This window comes from Sander vitreus, chromosome 20 (assembly GCF_031162955.1).
Source record: "Sander vitreus isolate 19-12246 chromosome 20, sanVit1, whole genome shotgun sequence".
Classification (NCBI taxonomy): Eukaryota; Metazoa; Chordata; class Actinopteri; order Perciformes; family Percidae; genus Sander; species Sander vitreus.
In genome coordinates, this window is record NC_135874.1 from 23,570,396 (window position 1) to 23,586,704 (window position 16,309).

The window sequence follows — 16,309 nt, forward strand, 5'->3', positions numbered from 1 at the left end:
ATCCTGCAGCTTTTTGTGGGGCGCTGGAACCCCTGCAGTTATAGTATAGTGTGTGTGTGTGTGTGTGTGTGTGTGTGTGTCAACATGACGCTTAAAACCCTTTATAGTATGTATGTGTGTCTGTGTGTGGGTGAGACTAGTTGTGACCCTTTCTCTGTGTGTTCAGGAGCACAAGAGAGGGTGAGAGCGAGAGAGAGAGCAAGAGTGTTTGTCAGAAGTAATCCTCTATACGTGTTGCACATCACTGTCTTATGCATATTCATGAGCAGAGAGCATTAATGCATCTAATACCATGATTTCTGTGTATGTGTGAGGATAAGCCCAGCTTGACGAAGTGATTAATTCTGATATCTCTGTGTACAAAATAAAGCTTCATGCAAGTGTGTGTGTGCGTGCGTGTGCGTGTGTGTGTGTGTGTGTGTGTGTGTGTGTGTGTGTGTGTGTGTGTTTGTGAGTGAAATATATGTTCAGTGTTGGTGACATCAAAGTCTGTTGTGCAAAAGTGTGTGCCCAGTTGCTATGTGTGTGTGTGTGTGTGTTTGCGTGGGCACATAAGAGAGCAGCTGCGTGGGTTTGTGCAGGGCTTTGGCCACCTGGCGCTTTGAGGTGGATGCTGGGCTTCTCGCTAGAAAAAGTGGAAATAACGTTTCTCTCTCTTTCACACTCATACAGTATACTGTATGTATACCCACATGAGCCAAGGCCATGTCACCAAAACGTGACACAAGGCTCTTTCTGAGTCCTCTTTCTCTCTCTCTCTCTCTCTCTCTCTCTGTCAACCGAATTGCACCTCGGTTTCCATCACTTTGGTTTCCAAGACAAGTGCGAGATCTCTGAATTGTGATGCCTCAGTTTGGCGTAAAAGGAGGGATCTCTGTATCCCCCTTCGCCTGTTGTCAGCAGTTCCACACCCATTGGTTCCTACTGAAGACGTAAATCTTTTTAAGGAAATAATCACAAACCTTTTTGTGACCTTTTCTGAATTTGTATTCAGTATGTAAACAATGTACAGTACAGCTTTATAACAACACACATAAAACATCCTTGAGGTGCTCAGATTCATAACATTTTGAACATTTAGAGTTCCATGGCAATTGAGACTCAATCTGCTGATGAGGACTGTGTGATGCACTCCAGAATAGACCCGGAGGTGAGACTGATTTGTCAACCTCAAATATAGTTTCATTTCATTTTAAGCTTCAGCAAATTCCTTTACTAGCTAGGTAAGTTGCATTTATTTGATGCTCAACTTTTCAGCAGCAGGACGTTGTACTGTATGTGGGATTGACTCAAAATGAACTGCAGTGCGAGTGTTCATGACAATGAAGGAACGTGTCACCCAGTGCAACAGTGTGGCTCGTTGATGTGTTTTTAATAGTTTTTGGACAACAATGGAGCTCTATGGCCCTTGTTAGTAGGTTTTGGATTTTTCCTGGGATCTTTTGATACGAGAAGTAGATGATTAGCTCAGCTTCAGAGTCTATATCGTTGGAATTTATTTGAAATTCAATCTTGTGAAGAACCCTTTTAAGCTCTTTTCTCCTTGGTCTGCCTAAGAGTGCCTGAAGGATGTTTCTTTTCTGTGACCATTTTGTTCTCCTTTGCACAGCTGTACTGTACACTGAAAAAAAAAAAAAAAAATCCCGATTATTGCGTCCGTATATTTACACTATTATAAATATTCCTCCCTGCTTTTTACAACTCACTCCCTCTGTTCCTATCAGAAGAGGAATCTTGTTTTTCCTCCCGTCCCTCGTCACATTTTTCCAATGTTCTTCAGAAGCTCGTGCATATCAAACATGTGATGCAAATTAAGCACAACAGTGGGACGTGCTGCATATGGAAGCCTGACGGTGCTACTAATTGGAATAATTGTCATAGGAGTACTTTGGTTGCATTAACAGACAACCATCAGTCAGTTAGTGAAGCACTAACCACATACTGTATGCCATGTAAACATGACAAATAAAGTATCACTGAATCATGTAAAAGGCACACTCATGCTGCTGGACTATTGTTAATACTCATATTATTTGAAGCCAGGGACAGAACTGGTACAATGCTGTCTTCCACTATCTGCTCCCTTATTTGCCATCTGTGGCGCTATCACAGTGTGTGCGTCAAGCGTGTTACTTTGGCTCTGATGTCAAAGGCATAGGCCCGATGCTCATGAAGTATACATACAGTACAATGAGACTGCTGAGGATGGAAGCCTATCAATATGCACGCAGGAGCAGCTTGTGTGAAATCCCTAATACAGTAATGCATGAAGGACTTTGCCTCTCTGATGCAAGGAGCTGCTACTGTGGACGTCACATTAACCCGGTGTGTCAGTCTCAGGTTGCTTTGTTTTGCTCTCCAGGTGTTAGTCAAACCACACAAACCACTCCAGCACACACACACACACACACACACGCACGCACGCACGCACGCACGCACGCACGCACACACGCACACACACACACACACACGCACACGTACTCACAGCTGCTGAGACAGATGTGGTAATCCTGGGATGTGTGCATACTGAGTCACGTCTGGCAGGAGAATGTGTGTGTGTGTGTGTCATGACTCTGGGCTTTTTTGTGCAGAGGTTCAAAGTCTGGTCGCACATGTGCTGGAAGAGCAGCCAGAACAGTTCAGAAAGTACAGAAATACAGCAGTTTGTTGCTGTGGTTGATTTAAGATGAAAGGTGGATGAAAAACAAGGGCAGAGGGAAAACAGGGCAAGAATGAGATCCCTCACACACTCTTACATGCATGCACACACACACAAAATAAATGAGTCATCAGTGAGTATGTGAAAGGGCTTTAAGAGGCTCTAATTGCATCTGGTGTGAAATATAAAAGCGGCTTCTTGCTCAAACAAGGAAGAGGGGGAGGAAGACGGAAGAGTCAAACTACACAACTCCTACTATTTCCTCAGTTCTTACAATTTCATTTTAATTCCATTACCTTCTCAATATTAAATGGTAGATGGCAATAAAGTATGCATATACATATGTATAGCTCTTAAAGAATTACACACACGCAGGACATGCTCTTCTTGTTAGGCTAAGTGTTTCTGAGAACTGGCATCCACAGTACGTGTGGCTTGATGGTGACATTTGCGTAATTTGAGCGGCGCTTCACCCCCGCGGTATTAAATCCTCGCTGCCAAACCCATTAACACCCATTCTCTCAAGAGAACTCTCTATTTGCGCAGAGCTCTGGTGCGGCGGCATCGAGGTAGCATCTTTGCCAAGCGTCTTCGCTCGCCTTGCCTCTCTCCTGGTGCCACATGCAGAGCCTAATCCCATGGTACGGCAGACACGGCGAGGGGTGGGGGCTCTGGGAAAGAGGGTGGCGCTCGGCGAGGCCATCTGGGTGTCCCATCTGCAACACGGTTATGGCTGCGACTCTTTCGTTCTGGCAGCCTGCAGCGAGCGATTACCAGCGACAGGCCCTGATGACAGGGGCGAGAGGCTCTCCAGACGTCGCGAATGACGCGGAGGCCTGCTAATAATAGGATGCTGTTGAAGATGATGAGCTCAGTAACCTGGTTATCACCAAAAAGGTGGAGGGAGGAAGGGGACAGAGGGAGGTGAGTCTAAAAAAAAAAAGGTTTTGTTTATGCAGGACAACAAGTATCCTGTTGTGTGGACAGCTGTAGAATGTGAGCAGCAGGGATTCGTCAAACAAAAATGACATTCATCCACTTCTTGCAATTCACTTGATACAGTGATACGAGTCAGTGTAAATGTGGAAATACAAACAGAACATGCACATGACTGATTTAGACAGATCCTCTCGCGCTCTACTGTATTATTCTGTGGTTTGAGAAGTTTCAATGGACATTTTGATACTTTCTTGGACACAATTTCTTCCTTTGTCACTACTAGGATCCATTGTAACACCATGCATACACATTGACCACAGCCCTCATTCTCACTTAGGAGCCAACATTTTATAGTCCCTATCAAGCCAACATGGGGTGAGTGTTTCAAAAGAAAGACTTGGTTGGCGTATTACTTTAAGGTAGAATGTGATCCAAATGTAAAAAAACAACAACAATATTTGATGATGCTCTTTAGGGTTTGTTTAACAGATAAAGAAGATGCAATTATGATCAGTTGAAAAAAACCTGTAACTTCTATGGTCAAACAAAGGAGTAAGTGAGCATTGAGAGACCATGGTTACCACAGTTGGTGAAAAATAGACACAGTTAATAGAATGCAAATGCAACCCCCTGTTCTGTATTATATAAGAGTGACATTATTATACTTTTTCAAACTCTCATCTTCAATACCTTTTAAGAATACATAATTTTCTCTCTGACTTCGGATGTGCTGTGGACACAGCATCACATACTGTACAGTATACTGACACTGACTGACCTTTGTTCTCCTGAGCCATGCGTAGTGCCTGCAAGGATGTCTGCGGGCTGACCTCCAGCTGGCACACCAGAACTTTTGCATGACTGATGGCTGGAAGAGCTTTCTGCAGGTCCTCACTGCGCAGCAGCATGTTGGCACCAGCCACGATCACAATGGCATTCTCACCTGGACACCAAAAGAGCTGTGTAAGGATACAACAGCCGCTGTACGATGACTTTGAGAATCCATGAAAACTCTCTAGTCCATAAATAGGGCTAAATTGGGGATTGTGATGTAAGAAACTGTGGTGACTCACTGTACATTATATTTTTTCACATTTTTTTCAGAGAAAGAGTGTGTAGCACACATGCAATTTTGGTTGTGCATGTATGAGCCCATTTCTACAACTCAAAGCTTGTTGATCAGAGCAGGGTGCTGGCTTGTGGCAAAAGCATTTACCTGCATTGTTGACAATGATGGAGGCAGTTCCTGTGGCTGCGTCAGAGGTCTGCCCTACGAAGTCTGAGACAGAATGGAATGCGAAAGGTGCAAAACAGAGTTTGAAAGCATGTCTTTCATCAAACACTTCTCTGAAAAACCCCAAATGTCACCATAGTAACCACTACTGATTGCTTAGAACGCATTTGGCTCAATTTATTTGGCTAAAAAGAGACAGCCCACAAACATCTGGAGTCTGATATCTGCACTAAGCCCAACTTTTAAAAAGCAACTTTTTAACAATCCAAGTGGTTTAATAACCACTGGCCATACCAATAGAGAAACCTTCCAGTATATCCAAAAGCCTTGCGTAACTAAAAATAAATGACAAGAAGGATTGCTCCAAATGTGAACTTTTTGACATTACAACATGGAAATGGCAACCAATATGGCATGTACAGTAATGCAAAAAAATGTAATGCAAAAAAACTGTACCTGTGTGTACACCATGGTCCTTGAAATTCTGAATGTAATTGTCTCCAAAGAAGTCTTTACCAACCTAGAAAAGATTGAAGGCAAAACGATTACAACAAAGAGAGTGTCAGCGGGGTCAGACTTGGTTAGCGGCAACTTTTGAAAAGTGGTATACTCAAACCTCAGTTGGGTTGGATTTTCGTGTGCCCTGCCAGCATACTGGCATGGTGCCGCCGCCGAAAATGTGCAAAAACGAACACACAAAGTCAACAAACACACACGCGCAAACACACGGCCAGCTGCGCCAAGCCTTGAAGACACGTTAACCCCGCCTTCACGCCTCTTCATGCCCACCTCGCTTTCGTTTTCCTTCCCTCCTTCCCGTCTTTCCCTGAATCGCATAGGGATGTCCACATCTGTAGCTACTTTGGGTTGTAGAAGGGGTCCCCACCTTGCCCCGAGGCGCCTACTTCGAACCCACGCTTTCCAAAAAAACGTGCCAAAATTCGGGCACTTCTAGCTGCCTTGGATAATGGGTTGGGCTGGTATTGGCTGCTTGGCCCCATTCTCTGTGAAGAGCGGCCTTTTGTCTTGGATGTTTTTGACAAGCCCGGATGTCTATTTTTGGGTTCTCCCCATGCCCGGAGAGCTCCTCCCGCACTGGGTTGGTATCGATCGGGCCTCTTTGTTCTGACAGAGGTGGCGCTTCGGTGCTTTAGTGCTCAGGTTGAAAGGCCACACTGAGCTTACTGATTGGAGACTCTGGGTTGTATGGTATGGGAATAGGCTTGTTTGAAGCCATGCAAGCGTGGGTGGGCGTATGCATGCGGTATAGTATTGATCAAGAGAAAATGAGGCATGGAGAGTTGATGCGGTGAAATGACTTAACTGTGAACGAAGCCATAAGATTTTTTCGGAGTTGTTAACTAGTTGGTGGATTATGGTAGCTGATTATTTGTCCTGAGTAAGATGTAGATGAGCCAAACATTGGGCAAGCAAAAGAACTTGATCATGCTAGGATCAAAACTGACACTGTGAACAGACTCTACAGCACAACTGCAGCGTATGCAAATGGGATTTTGAGTGTCATACCTTGCAGACCATAGCGGTTTTGGCCCCTAGTCTTGCAGCCTGTATGCACTGGTTGGCCCCTTTCCCTCCAAAGCCAATGAAGAACTTGTGACCATGGATGGTTTCCCCGGCTTTGGGTAGCCTTGGTGCCTGGCTGAGGGGAAAAAAAACAAGGAAATGAGCACGATTTTAAGGAGTACACATTCACATTCAAAATAACCTCACTAGATTTGGAGGATGAAAATCTATTAGGAATCAGAAATGGCTTATATATATATATATATATATATATATATATATATATATATATATATATATATATATATATATATATATATATATATATATATATATATATATATATATATAAGCCATTTCTGATTCCTATATATATATATAATATACAAGGAATTTGACTTGGTAATGATTTGGTGCATTACAATAAACACAGTGCAAAAGAATAAAGAGACAATATAAAATAAAAAAATAAGAACATTTACAAAAGAGTCCCCTCCTTAACGAAATGTTCTGCTTTGCTTCTTCCACCTCAAAAGTTTTAAAATGCTCCATCAAACTTTGAAAAAAAAACTCTGGCACTGCGAGTTCTTTGTTGAAACCAAGGAGTAAGGGAAGATGTCAAAATGTGAAGATAACCCTACAGCGCTGAATCTTTTCCTGGTAAAGCTATGTATTTATCACTGGAAAATATTAAAAAAACACACAAAAATGAGGTTTCTGGGTAGTCCTGGGGTTATATCTTCTGGTCTTGCAATCATTGCAGGAATGAATGGAGCATAAGAACCCCCCCCCCAACCACCACCACTAGTTTCCATACTTAAACACAATAGCTGTAATAAAACACAGACAGAACATGGAGTTTGCAATTGCCTCATCGCTCTAAAAAGCATTAGATATTTAACCGAGACATTTAGTCAGATATGCCCATGCAAGTGTCTTCACATTTACAAATGATGCAACCAGTAAAACCCATAGATGTCTCAACTTGACACTGTCCACACCAGTAATGCCTGACTCATCAGGGTTGGGTAAAGTCCTACCCATCCCCTCAAGTTTGATATGCCACAGGTGGGTGCCCTCAGGAGGAGCTGTCTGTTCCCTGATTCCTCCAATCACGGAGTCAGAGTGGGTGGTGAGTAACATGGGGGAGAGACAACAGACAGCTTCATATTGTACGTCAGGATGCTGTGGTCTGGCCCCGGGCCCGCACTGCCCAGGGCCAAAGGGTTTGCGGATAGCAAAATGTTGTCATAAACTTGTTTTTCACCCTGTTGTTGCTCTTTTTTATACTTGTGTGTGTGTGTGTGTTTGTGTTTGTGGCAGGTGTGCTATTACAGTAAGCTCACTCAATCCCAGGATTTCCAGTAACTGAGACGCTGGTGGCAAACACTGGAGGTTGCTATAAATGCTGCTGTTTTTGCACCGGCGTGTGAAAACACTAAAATGCCCAAAGCTATAACAGGATGTAGGGTCAGTGAGACTAAAATGTGGTGAGAAGGATACGGAACAAAGGTTGAACACATGTAAATACACACACACACACACACACACACACACACACACACACACAGACACACACACACACAGACACACAGACACACAGACACACACGCACACAGACACACAGACACACAGACACACACACACACTTATACTTATAATATTCATAATACATTGGAATATGCTACTGATGCAGGTTTAATACATTTTATTACTTTCCTTTGTTAACATCTGTGTTACAGCTCTGTGACTCTTGGTGAAAAAAGTAGCGCCTTCACATGGACTCCAAACTACACATTTATTTAAAGAGGCTATGGTTTGTTGGGAGAACATCTTTTATAATGGTAACTAACTACTTCCATGTAATTAATAAATTGATAGGCAATGTGGCCTCTCGATCTCAATGCATGTCTATCATAAAGAAAAAAAGAGCGTTTGATCCCACTGTCATATCTTTATGGTAAAAATGACTACCGCCAGTAGCCGGTTAGCTTAGCAAAAAGACTGCAAACAGCTAGCCTGGCCCTGTCCAAAAGTAACAAAGCCAGCACCTTTAAAGCTCACTGATTAACATATTCTATTTTGATCAAACTCCAGGAAGACTGGACAAGAAATGGTTTGACAAATAACCATATTTGTGCTAAGCTAAGCTAACTGGCTGCTGACGGTGGTTTCTACTTTAGCGTACACATATGAGATTGGTGTTGATCTTCTCAACAAACTCTTTGAAGGAAAGCAAATAAACAAATTTCCTAGAATGTACCTTTGGGCTATGTACCGTTTTATTAGTTGGTGTTTGTCCTCCCTGAAATCACTGGGCTATGTTGGTCATTGTTACATATAAAACTTCTATGTCTCCTATCTTACATTTGAGGGACCACTTTTGGTGGACATTTAAACAAATGTTTGAGTAGAGGGTCGGATCTTAAATATGCCAGTGTTGCTTGGAATATTTCTGTACGCTAAGCTAAATATGAAGCTTGAGCCCGGAGACAGTAAAGCCTGAGCTGAGCTAAGACTGGAAACAGGGAAACAGCTAGCCTGGCCTACCAACACCTCTTAGCAATTACCAAAAGACATCCTGTTTGTTTAATGCATAAACAAACAGAATTGTGAAAACACTATGCTTAGATAAGCTAATTGTGGCTCTAGTTTAACACTAGACAATGCATACATCTTCTCATACAACGATAAGCAAGACAGCAACTAAGCGTATTACCTAAAATGTCAAACAATTCTTTCTTTTTATGATGTTTTTTTAGAATTGAAACCTACAGTAGTAGCCTACTGAATACTTCACAGAGCACATGTGACTATTTTCTGTTAGGATTGTCCTCTTAATGACAAACTTCTTAAGTTGTTTGGCTGAAGAAGATGATGACAACCATTTGTGGTGGATAGTTCTACTTAATCTTGTAGTTTATTCTAGTTCATCTGCTTGTCTTTACTTCTTTCTTTGGTGGAGTGCATGATACTAGTAAACTGACTGACAGGAAGGCTTTTTGTCAGGTGTGGATGCTGAAAGGATTGTCCTGTAAGAAGAAGCATCTGTGTCCATCGTACACAGGTCACTAACGCGTTATTTGGATCCCACGCAACTTCTAGGTAAGTCCCGCCCTACGAAGCAGCCCGATTGGTTGGGGTTAGGCATTGACCTCGAGTAGTTAAGGTTAGGATAAACGACTGGTCAGGGGATAGGACCTGAACAAATCAGGTTCCGTTACCTTGCGTAAGCATGGACACCTGGCCAATAGTAGCGTGTGAATGCTATTGAAGGGCGGGTCTTGCCTAGAAGTTGCGTGGGTTCCATAATAATGCGTCACACCAATTTTTTGCCTTCCTGTTTCATAAAAGTTCCCAGGAAACAGATATGTTTCATATTTGATCTTAACATTCTGATAAATAATAAACACTATCTTTGTAGAAAAAAAAGATTCAACATAGCATTTGGGTGACAGCCACCTAAAGCCGGATTACTGACAGGTAAGATAAACAGATTTCCAAATTCTTAAATAAACCCACCCACGCCTCTTCATGCCCAGAGAGACACTTGGCTATTGTTGTCTGTGGTGAGTGCGCCAAACAAACAGGGCAGTTACGTGCTAAAGTGCAACCTCAGTGCGTTTTCTCCCATGGAACCAAAAGGCCAAAGCAGGTGTGCAGTGACGTGAAGTGTTTGCTTTGAGGCTGGCTCTCATTTCCCTCTCCTCTGTCTCTATTAAACAATTCCTCAGCTGTTGGTGAGCAACAGGGGGAAGTAGACTTGGACAAAAACAAATTGAAATGCTGTTTTCCAAAGTTTGAACTAGAGCTATGTATTTCCCGTTCTAAACCCAACCTCCACCGTGAACTTACCATTTGCAAAATAAGATACACGGAGCTCAAGCTTTTGCTTGTATTAATCAAAATTACAAAAAAAGCGTGGTAACCTTCAGCTCATGTTGTGCCTCAGACAAGAAGCTTTTCAAGCCTATGCACCACTGAGAGGAGACATTTTGGTTCTCATCTTGTTTAATTTCCCTTGTCCACAAAGGTGCCTTTAGTGGAAGCTTCAGTACATCAGGACAAGGTGAAGGGACAGGTTAGGAAGAGACAGCATACTTTACATGGACACGGTAAGCTGCTTTGCTAACAAGAGGTGCAGTGTTGAAGTAGGACGTGGGCGTTTATTTTTGTGTGGTCAGACCATTTGTTTTTCTTCAGTCCGTGGTGAGAAATGGCCTATAACTGTGGATATAATAAGCCACTTATCAACCTATTCTGTGTCTGAAATGGTCGCGTTTATGGAAACATCACAGCTTTGTTGCATTTTTTTCACATTTACATAAAAGGTCAGCAGGCAGATCTTTAACACAGCGTATGGTATAGAACAATTCCACTGCATAATACATATAAAACAATGGAGAATATTTGAAAAATGAGTTAAAACTTTTAGTAGCTTTTTTCAAACTTAAGGAGAAAACAGCTGTTAACACTGTGTGTCCACAGAGTTAAAAAAAGAAAATGCGCAAGGAAGGGTTGGGTGAGAATTACGAATCAGTAGATATTTGCTTTAAAATTATTAAACGATTAGTCAGTTATCATAATGGTTGCAGATTACTTTTCTGCCAATCGACTTGCCGACTAATTCACGAATCGTCACTAACCACACTTACCCAAATTTGTGATTCTGGACTTCACTAATAAAATCATTAGATCTAGACATGTTTACTATGCTTTGGTAGAAACAATCCTGTGATATATTGTGGATCTGCTCTATAATTTAGGGAAACTTATATTTCACTGAGCAGGTGATAAGTGTCTCCACTCAGTAAACTGAGGCAGTAGGGGGCACTGTATGGCTTTGACAATGGGTTAAAAGCCTGAGAAGCTCTGCTGCTCCTCCTCTTTGTGCACCTCAGATAGACATCCAGCATAACCTTTTACTACCAAACAACATTCTGTAAAAAAAAAGGAGCATAGTATGCTCTACAGCCTGACATTTATAACAAAACACCATAGAGATCTGTGTTACACTCGTGTGTTTGTATGGCAAGCAGAAACGGAGAGAAACAGTACACTCAGAGTGTAATGTGTGTGTGTGTGTGTGTGTGTATGTGTGTGTGTGTGTGTGTGTGTGTGCGTGCGTGCGTGCGTGCATGCGTGCGTGCGTGTGTGTGTGTGCGTGCGTGTGTGTGTGTGTGTGTGTGCGTGTGTGTCTCCTCTGTCTGTCAGTCAATTGTACTGCCACCCAAACACTGGCTGTTCAAGACAACTGGATTTCTAACTTCAAAGCCATGCATATCACTTTGAAGGGCTGAGAGTATTCCAACTACCCTCCCCTATCCGCATTCTGACCCCCCATCCAAAAAGCCCCAACTCCACATCCACACCCACACCAACACACACACACACACACACACACACACACACACACACACACACTTAAAAAAACAGGCCATTTCCCGTTAGCTTATTAGGGTCTTAATTGCCTGCCCTTCAAAGCACAAAGTCACTGGTTGAATTGCTAATGAGCAACAAAATAAATACTTGCCCCAAAAAAAAAAAAACAGTAGGAGAAGGCATATGTTTTTGATAAGTTGGAACTTGTGAGTGACAATGAAAATGTGACAACTTGAATTGGAGTGTGCACTCGCTAAAATGCCATGAAACTTTTCTCCCAAAGGCACATATTGTGGTTTTTTATTTACAGTAGATCTCCACTTGCTGGCAGCCAGGTGACAGTTACTTTCCCTGGGTTTCACATAAAAATATATATTTATGTATATAATACAAGCTGATTGATAAAACTGTCCCATAAGCACAAACAACACGCTTCTTTGCGCTGACAAGAAGACATTTCGGTGGCTGGAGCCCATGAAGACATGACATTATGCTGTGTTTACGTTATGCCATCTTTTGGGATTGTGTCATTCCTCACAAAGGTTATGGCAAATGAGGATGACAAATTATTTTCAACTAACCCATTGTGCTGGAGCTGATGACTAATGATTTGTGGGAATGGATCCAACTTGGCTCAACCAATCTCACCACGTATGAAGATGATGCAACACTGATGTTTTAGTAAGCAGTAATTATACCAGATCATCTGCACTCTTTGAGTCTTGTGAACCAGAATCAGATTTACCTTGGGGGAGTTACACCTACATCAACTGCCAATGATTTGATTAACCTTTGTGTTGTCTTCCCGTCGACCATGCACCCCCGCTCTGTTTTGTCTGTTTATATAGTATAAATGATCACCCAATTCTGTGTTACGGCTACTTCATTCCAACTTATTACCTCTAGTTTTACACTTACTTTTGGAATTAATGGTCAATTAACCTCATTTGTATGAAATCATACCTTATTTCTAGTTAAAAAAGCAGAAATTTGGAATTATTTTGACTAATAGTTACCATAAGAGGAACGTACAGTATGTTGATGGTTATCACAGACTGGTATATGTCAAAGTTTTGTCAGGATACTGTTTTGAAAGCATTTCATTATTTTTTTTAAATGTTATTTTTGGGCAATGTGGTTGAACGGAACCCATATTTCTGAAATAGAAACTTTGAAAACTGGTCAAGTTTGACCTGAGGACAACTTGAGGGTTAATGATTTGGTGTTTGTACAGTATTAACCTGGTAGAACAGTGCATCATGTTTAATATCTTAAACAGCGGCTGAATGTTCTATTCTTCTGGCAGAAAATGTTTTAGAAGAAAGATGGCCAGATGTCTCCCTATTGAACCAGAAATCTGCTCACTATTTGGCCTAAAAGCTGTCGGACCCCACACTCTTAGACCACATTTTGGCCGATGAAAAGGCAGCCAGCGGCATTATCTAAGTTTAGACCACTTCCTCTATTCTTATGTAGACAGGACTGTGCAGTCCATTTTAAGCCATGATGGAAAATACCCTTCAGCCCTTATGCCATATTTCCCACATGCTTTCATGTCAAAATAAAATCCCTGAAGGAAAATGGTGGTCGTGGTGGTTAATAATAATAAAGGGAAACATGTGTTGAGCAAAGACAATTCACCAGTTGCTAAGCTAACTTACTGTTCGAGTTTTCGAAACAAGACACAATGCAGTCTCCATTGATTAGCAGCAGATTTTTCTTTTTAAATTTGTCAGAATTGTTTTAAACAATGGGTCCTAGATTGCAGACAGAGGTACACAAAGGCAGGCTGCTCATTTCTAGCCACAAGTGTCAATTTTGCAGTCTGAAATGACAACTGTCGCCGGCAGACCTTCTCAGCTGAAGCTAGATAGCTACTTAAGCTAACATTAGCTCCATGAGTTGGTTACAAATTATTAGAGTCAGAATTGTGTAAAACAGTGTCATATTCATCTTAAGACCCCTTTTGGGGGGTCCTGACCCCCAAGTTGGGAAACACTGGGTTAAAAGGCAGATGAACAACCATACATGTTTTTGATATACTGGTCCCAATGCTATAACATAAGTGTTTCAACCTTTTTAGAGATTGGTATATAAGTAAATAATTAGACATTTCAAACTTATGTGATCATGTATCTTTGAAATATTAAAAGCTAACATTTAAATATATGAAACAAATCAGTGCTGGAACCCCTATCTATCAAAGCCACATGGGTTCTGACTCTGAAATAAATGTCCTAATCATGAAAATGTGCTGCTTCCTGTTGGGCCCACCTGAGGAAGCAGAGGAGTTTCCTGAACCCAGATTTAGCTCGAGATTTTGTACATAGCCTTCTCATAAAATATAAGATGGATTTGTGGTCATCTGAGGAAGCACACAGACTTGTTTCACCAACTAACAGTGATTTAGTAGACAAGTAAGTAAGGGCTAAATGGACTCACCTCACCAAGTCAGTCATACAGGAGCCAACCACCATCACATCAAAAGCCTCTTCAGTCATGATCTGATTAAGACACACATTTGTGTTATTTCTACAACACTCATTTCTGGACATGACATTTCTCAAAGCTTCTTCATTTAAATTTACGTGTTGATGATTTTGGAGATTCATAAATTTCTCGACATTCGTCCAGGCTTTCCGGCAAAACAAGGACAAAATCTGAAGCACGGCGGACTCCTTGGGGGCATATCAGGCAAAATATGTAAACTAGTTTCCCACCAGCCTCGAAACAAAAATCACTTGATATTATTTATCTCCCACATTAGCATAAACTCGACTGAAACAAAAAAAAGAAGGTAAAAATAGAGCATTCATCTCTGGCAGAGTTGGACAGGTTCCAATCTTATTGGGGGTGGAGGGGGTGGGGGTATTTCAATGCTACGCCACGTGAATGCACCGCAGCCCAGCAAAGTCTATAATTAATTCAATCCTTGGCTTGTATCAGAGCTAATGCTAGTGTGCTAATCTCTTCAAATCTCTGCCTAGGCAGTGGAAGACTTGGAAAGCCTGGCCGCTGGCTGCTGGATGGCTCAATTCTCTCTCCCACATCTCGCAGCATATTGTCTTCCCTCGACAGGCATTAAAAGCTAGCATAGAACCACGTCTCCACTGCAGGAGAATATTATGAGCTCTGCAATGTCCAACCACTTGAAACAGCAAGGAACCCTCTGAAAATGACCCCACTGTTGTTGAATCTGAGGCCAAATTATCATACAGTAGCCGACCAACCTGAATAAGTGTCTTACACATCTTAATACATATGAATGGACGATTTAAGAGCCGACACTCACATTTTTGGACATTAACTGATCAAAGCATGCTCCCAAAAGACTGCAGTCATGTGTTTAAAACAATTTAGTCTGAATGCCAATCAAAGCTGCACACAGTGGGTTAAACAATTTAGACTGAGCCATAAGCAAAATCCCAACAGCTAAGTGTTGTTGAACCCATTTAAAAAAAAAAATTGTAAGATTGCATATTTTGCCTGTCTGGTTGGGGAGTCAAGACTTAACCAGATAATGATTGTTATTACAATGATATGACCATGTATGTCTCAAAAATGTTTTTTAGAAGTTTAGATAATGGCTATAATCACAAAAATACTCGTTTTTAATCTCACTCCACCCCCGTCTTAGCACTGTTTGCAAAGTTGTTGTTTTTATTCACAGTATCATATTTTCCTAACCATTTAAGAATACTCAAAAGACAACTGTAGCAGGGCATTGAACTGATAAGACAACCCCTCATACCACTGAATGAATTACTGTACACCAGAAAAGGTTGGATGATAACCAACTATACACTACCGGTCAAAAGTTTGGGGTCACTAACAAATTTCCATTCCACTCCATTATAGACAGAAAACCAGCTGATCTGAGTGGGTGGCTGATCTTTAATGCAATATCTACATTGCCCATTATCAGCAACTATTCATCCAATGTTCCAAAGGCACATTCTGTTTACTAATCTGATATCATTTAAAAAAAACTAACTGAGAAAACATTGGAGAACCCTTTTGCAATTATATAAGCACATAATCTAGTCTGAAAACTGCTGCCCTGGTTAAAAAACACAATGCAACTGATCTCAACTGGTATTCTGTCTATAATGGAGTGAAATGGAAATTTCTATGTGACCCCAAACTTTTGACCGGTAGTGTATATTTTACTGTTGCTGTTTCCGATACTTATTTTGTCTTAAGTATTTTCATTTATTCTAAATCATCCCCATGAAGGTGGAATTTCCCATATGTGAATCAGCCCTAATGCCCTTATTGGGAAACAACACTGGTCTTGCTGCACGTACTGATATAATTCCCATGCTTTTACTTAGGCCTGTCGCAATAGGCAATAAATCAATTAATCGCAAGATAAATAAAAATGAGCTCGATAATTTTTAAACAGGAATTATCTCGGCCGGAAAAATTTCCATTTTATTTATTGTTTTTGGTTGTGTTTGGTTTTTATTCCAGTGCATTTTTTGTTAACAGAGACTGAGAGTCCACTTTATTTATTGTTTTTGGTTCTTTTGTTCATTCATTGTGGATATTTAAAATGTCTTCCAGTTCCA

General features: G+C 41.3%; 1 protein-coding gene across 3 annotated transcripts in view; it reads right to left on the reverse strand.

Moving 5' to 3' along the window:
• The window catches only part of rbks (ribokinase), a 40,575-nt gene that overhangs the window by 22,150 nt on the left and 2,116 nt on the right, over window positions 1–16,309 (reverse strand). For 2 of the 3 annotated variants that reach the window (XM_078278283.1, XM_078278282.1), the window contains exons 2-6: window positions 14,181–14,242; window positions 6,360–6,492; window positions 5,289–5,352; window positions 4,815–4,877; window positions 4,377–4,541 (exon numbers count right to left, since the gene is read on the reverse strand). In XM_078278283.1, coding sequence (XP_078134409.1) covers window positions 4,377–4,541; window positions 4,815–4,877; window positions 5,289–5,352; window positions 6,360–6,492; window positions 14,181–14,239 — 484 coding nt within the window. In that variant the 5' untranslated portion in view covers window positions 14,240–14,242. The remainder of the gene's footprint in view (window positions 1–4,376; window positions 4,542–4,814; window positions 4,878–5,288; window positions 5,353–6,359; window positions 6,493–14,180; window positions 14,243–16,309) is intronic. The other variant, XM_078278284.1, reaches the window with a different exon arrangement.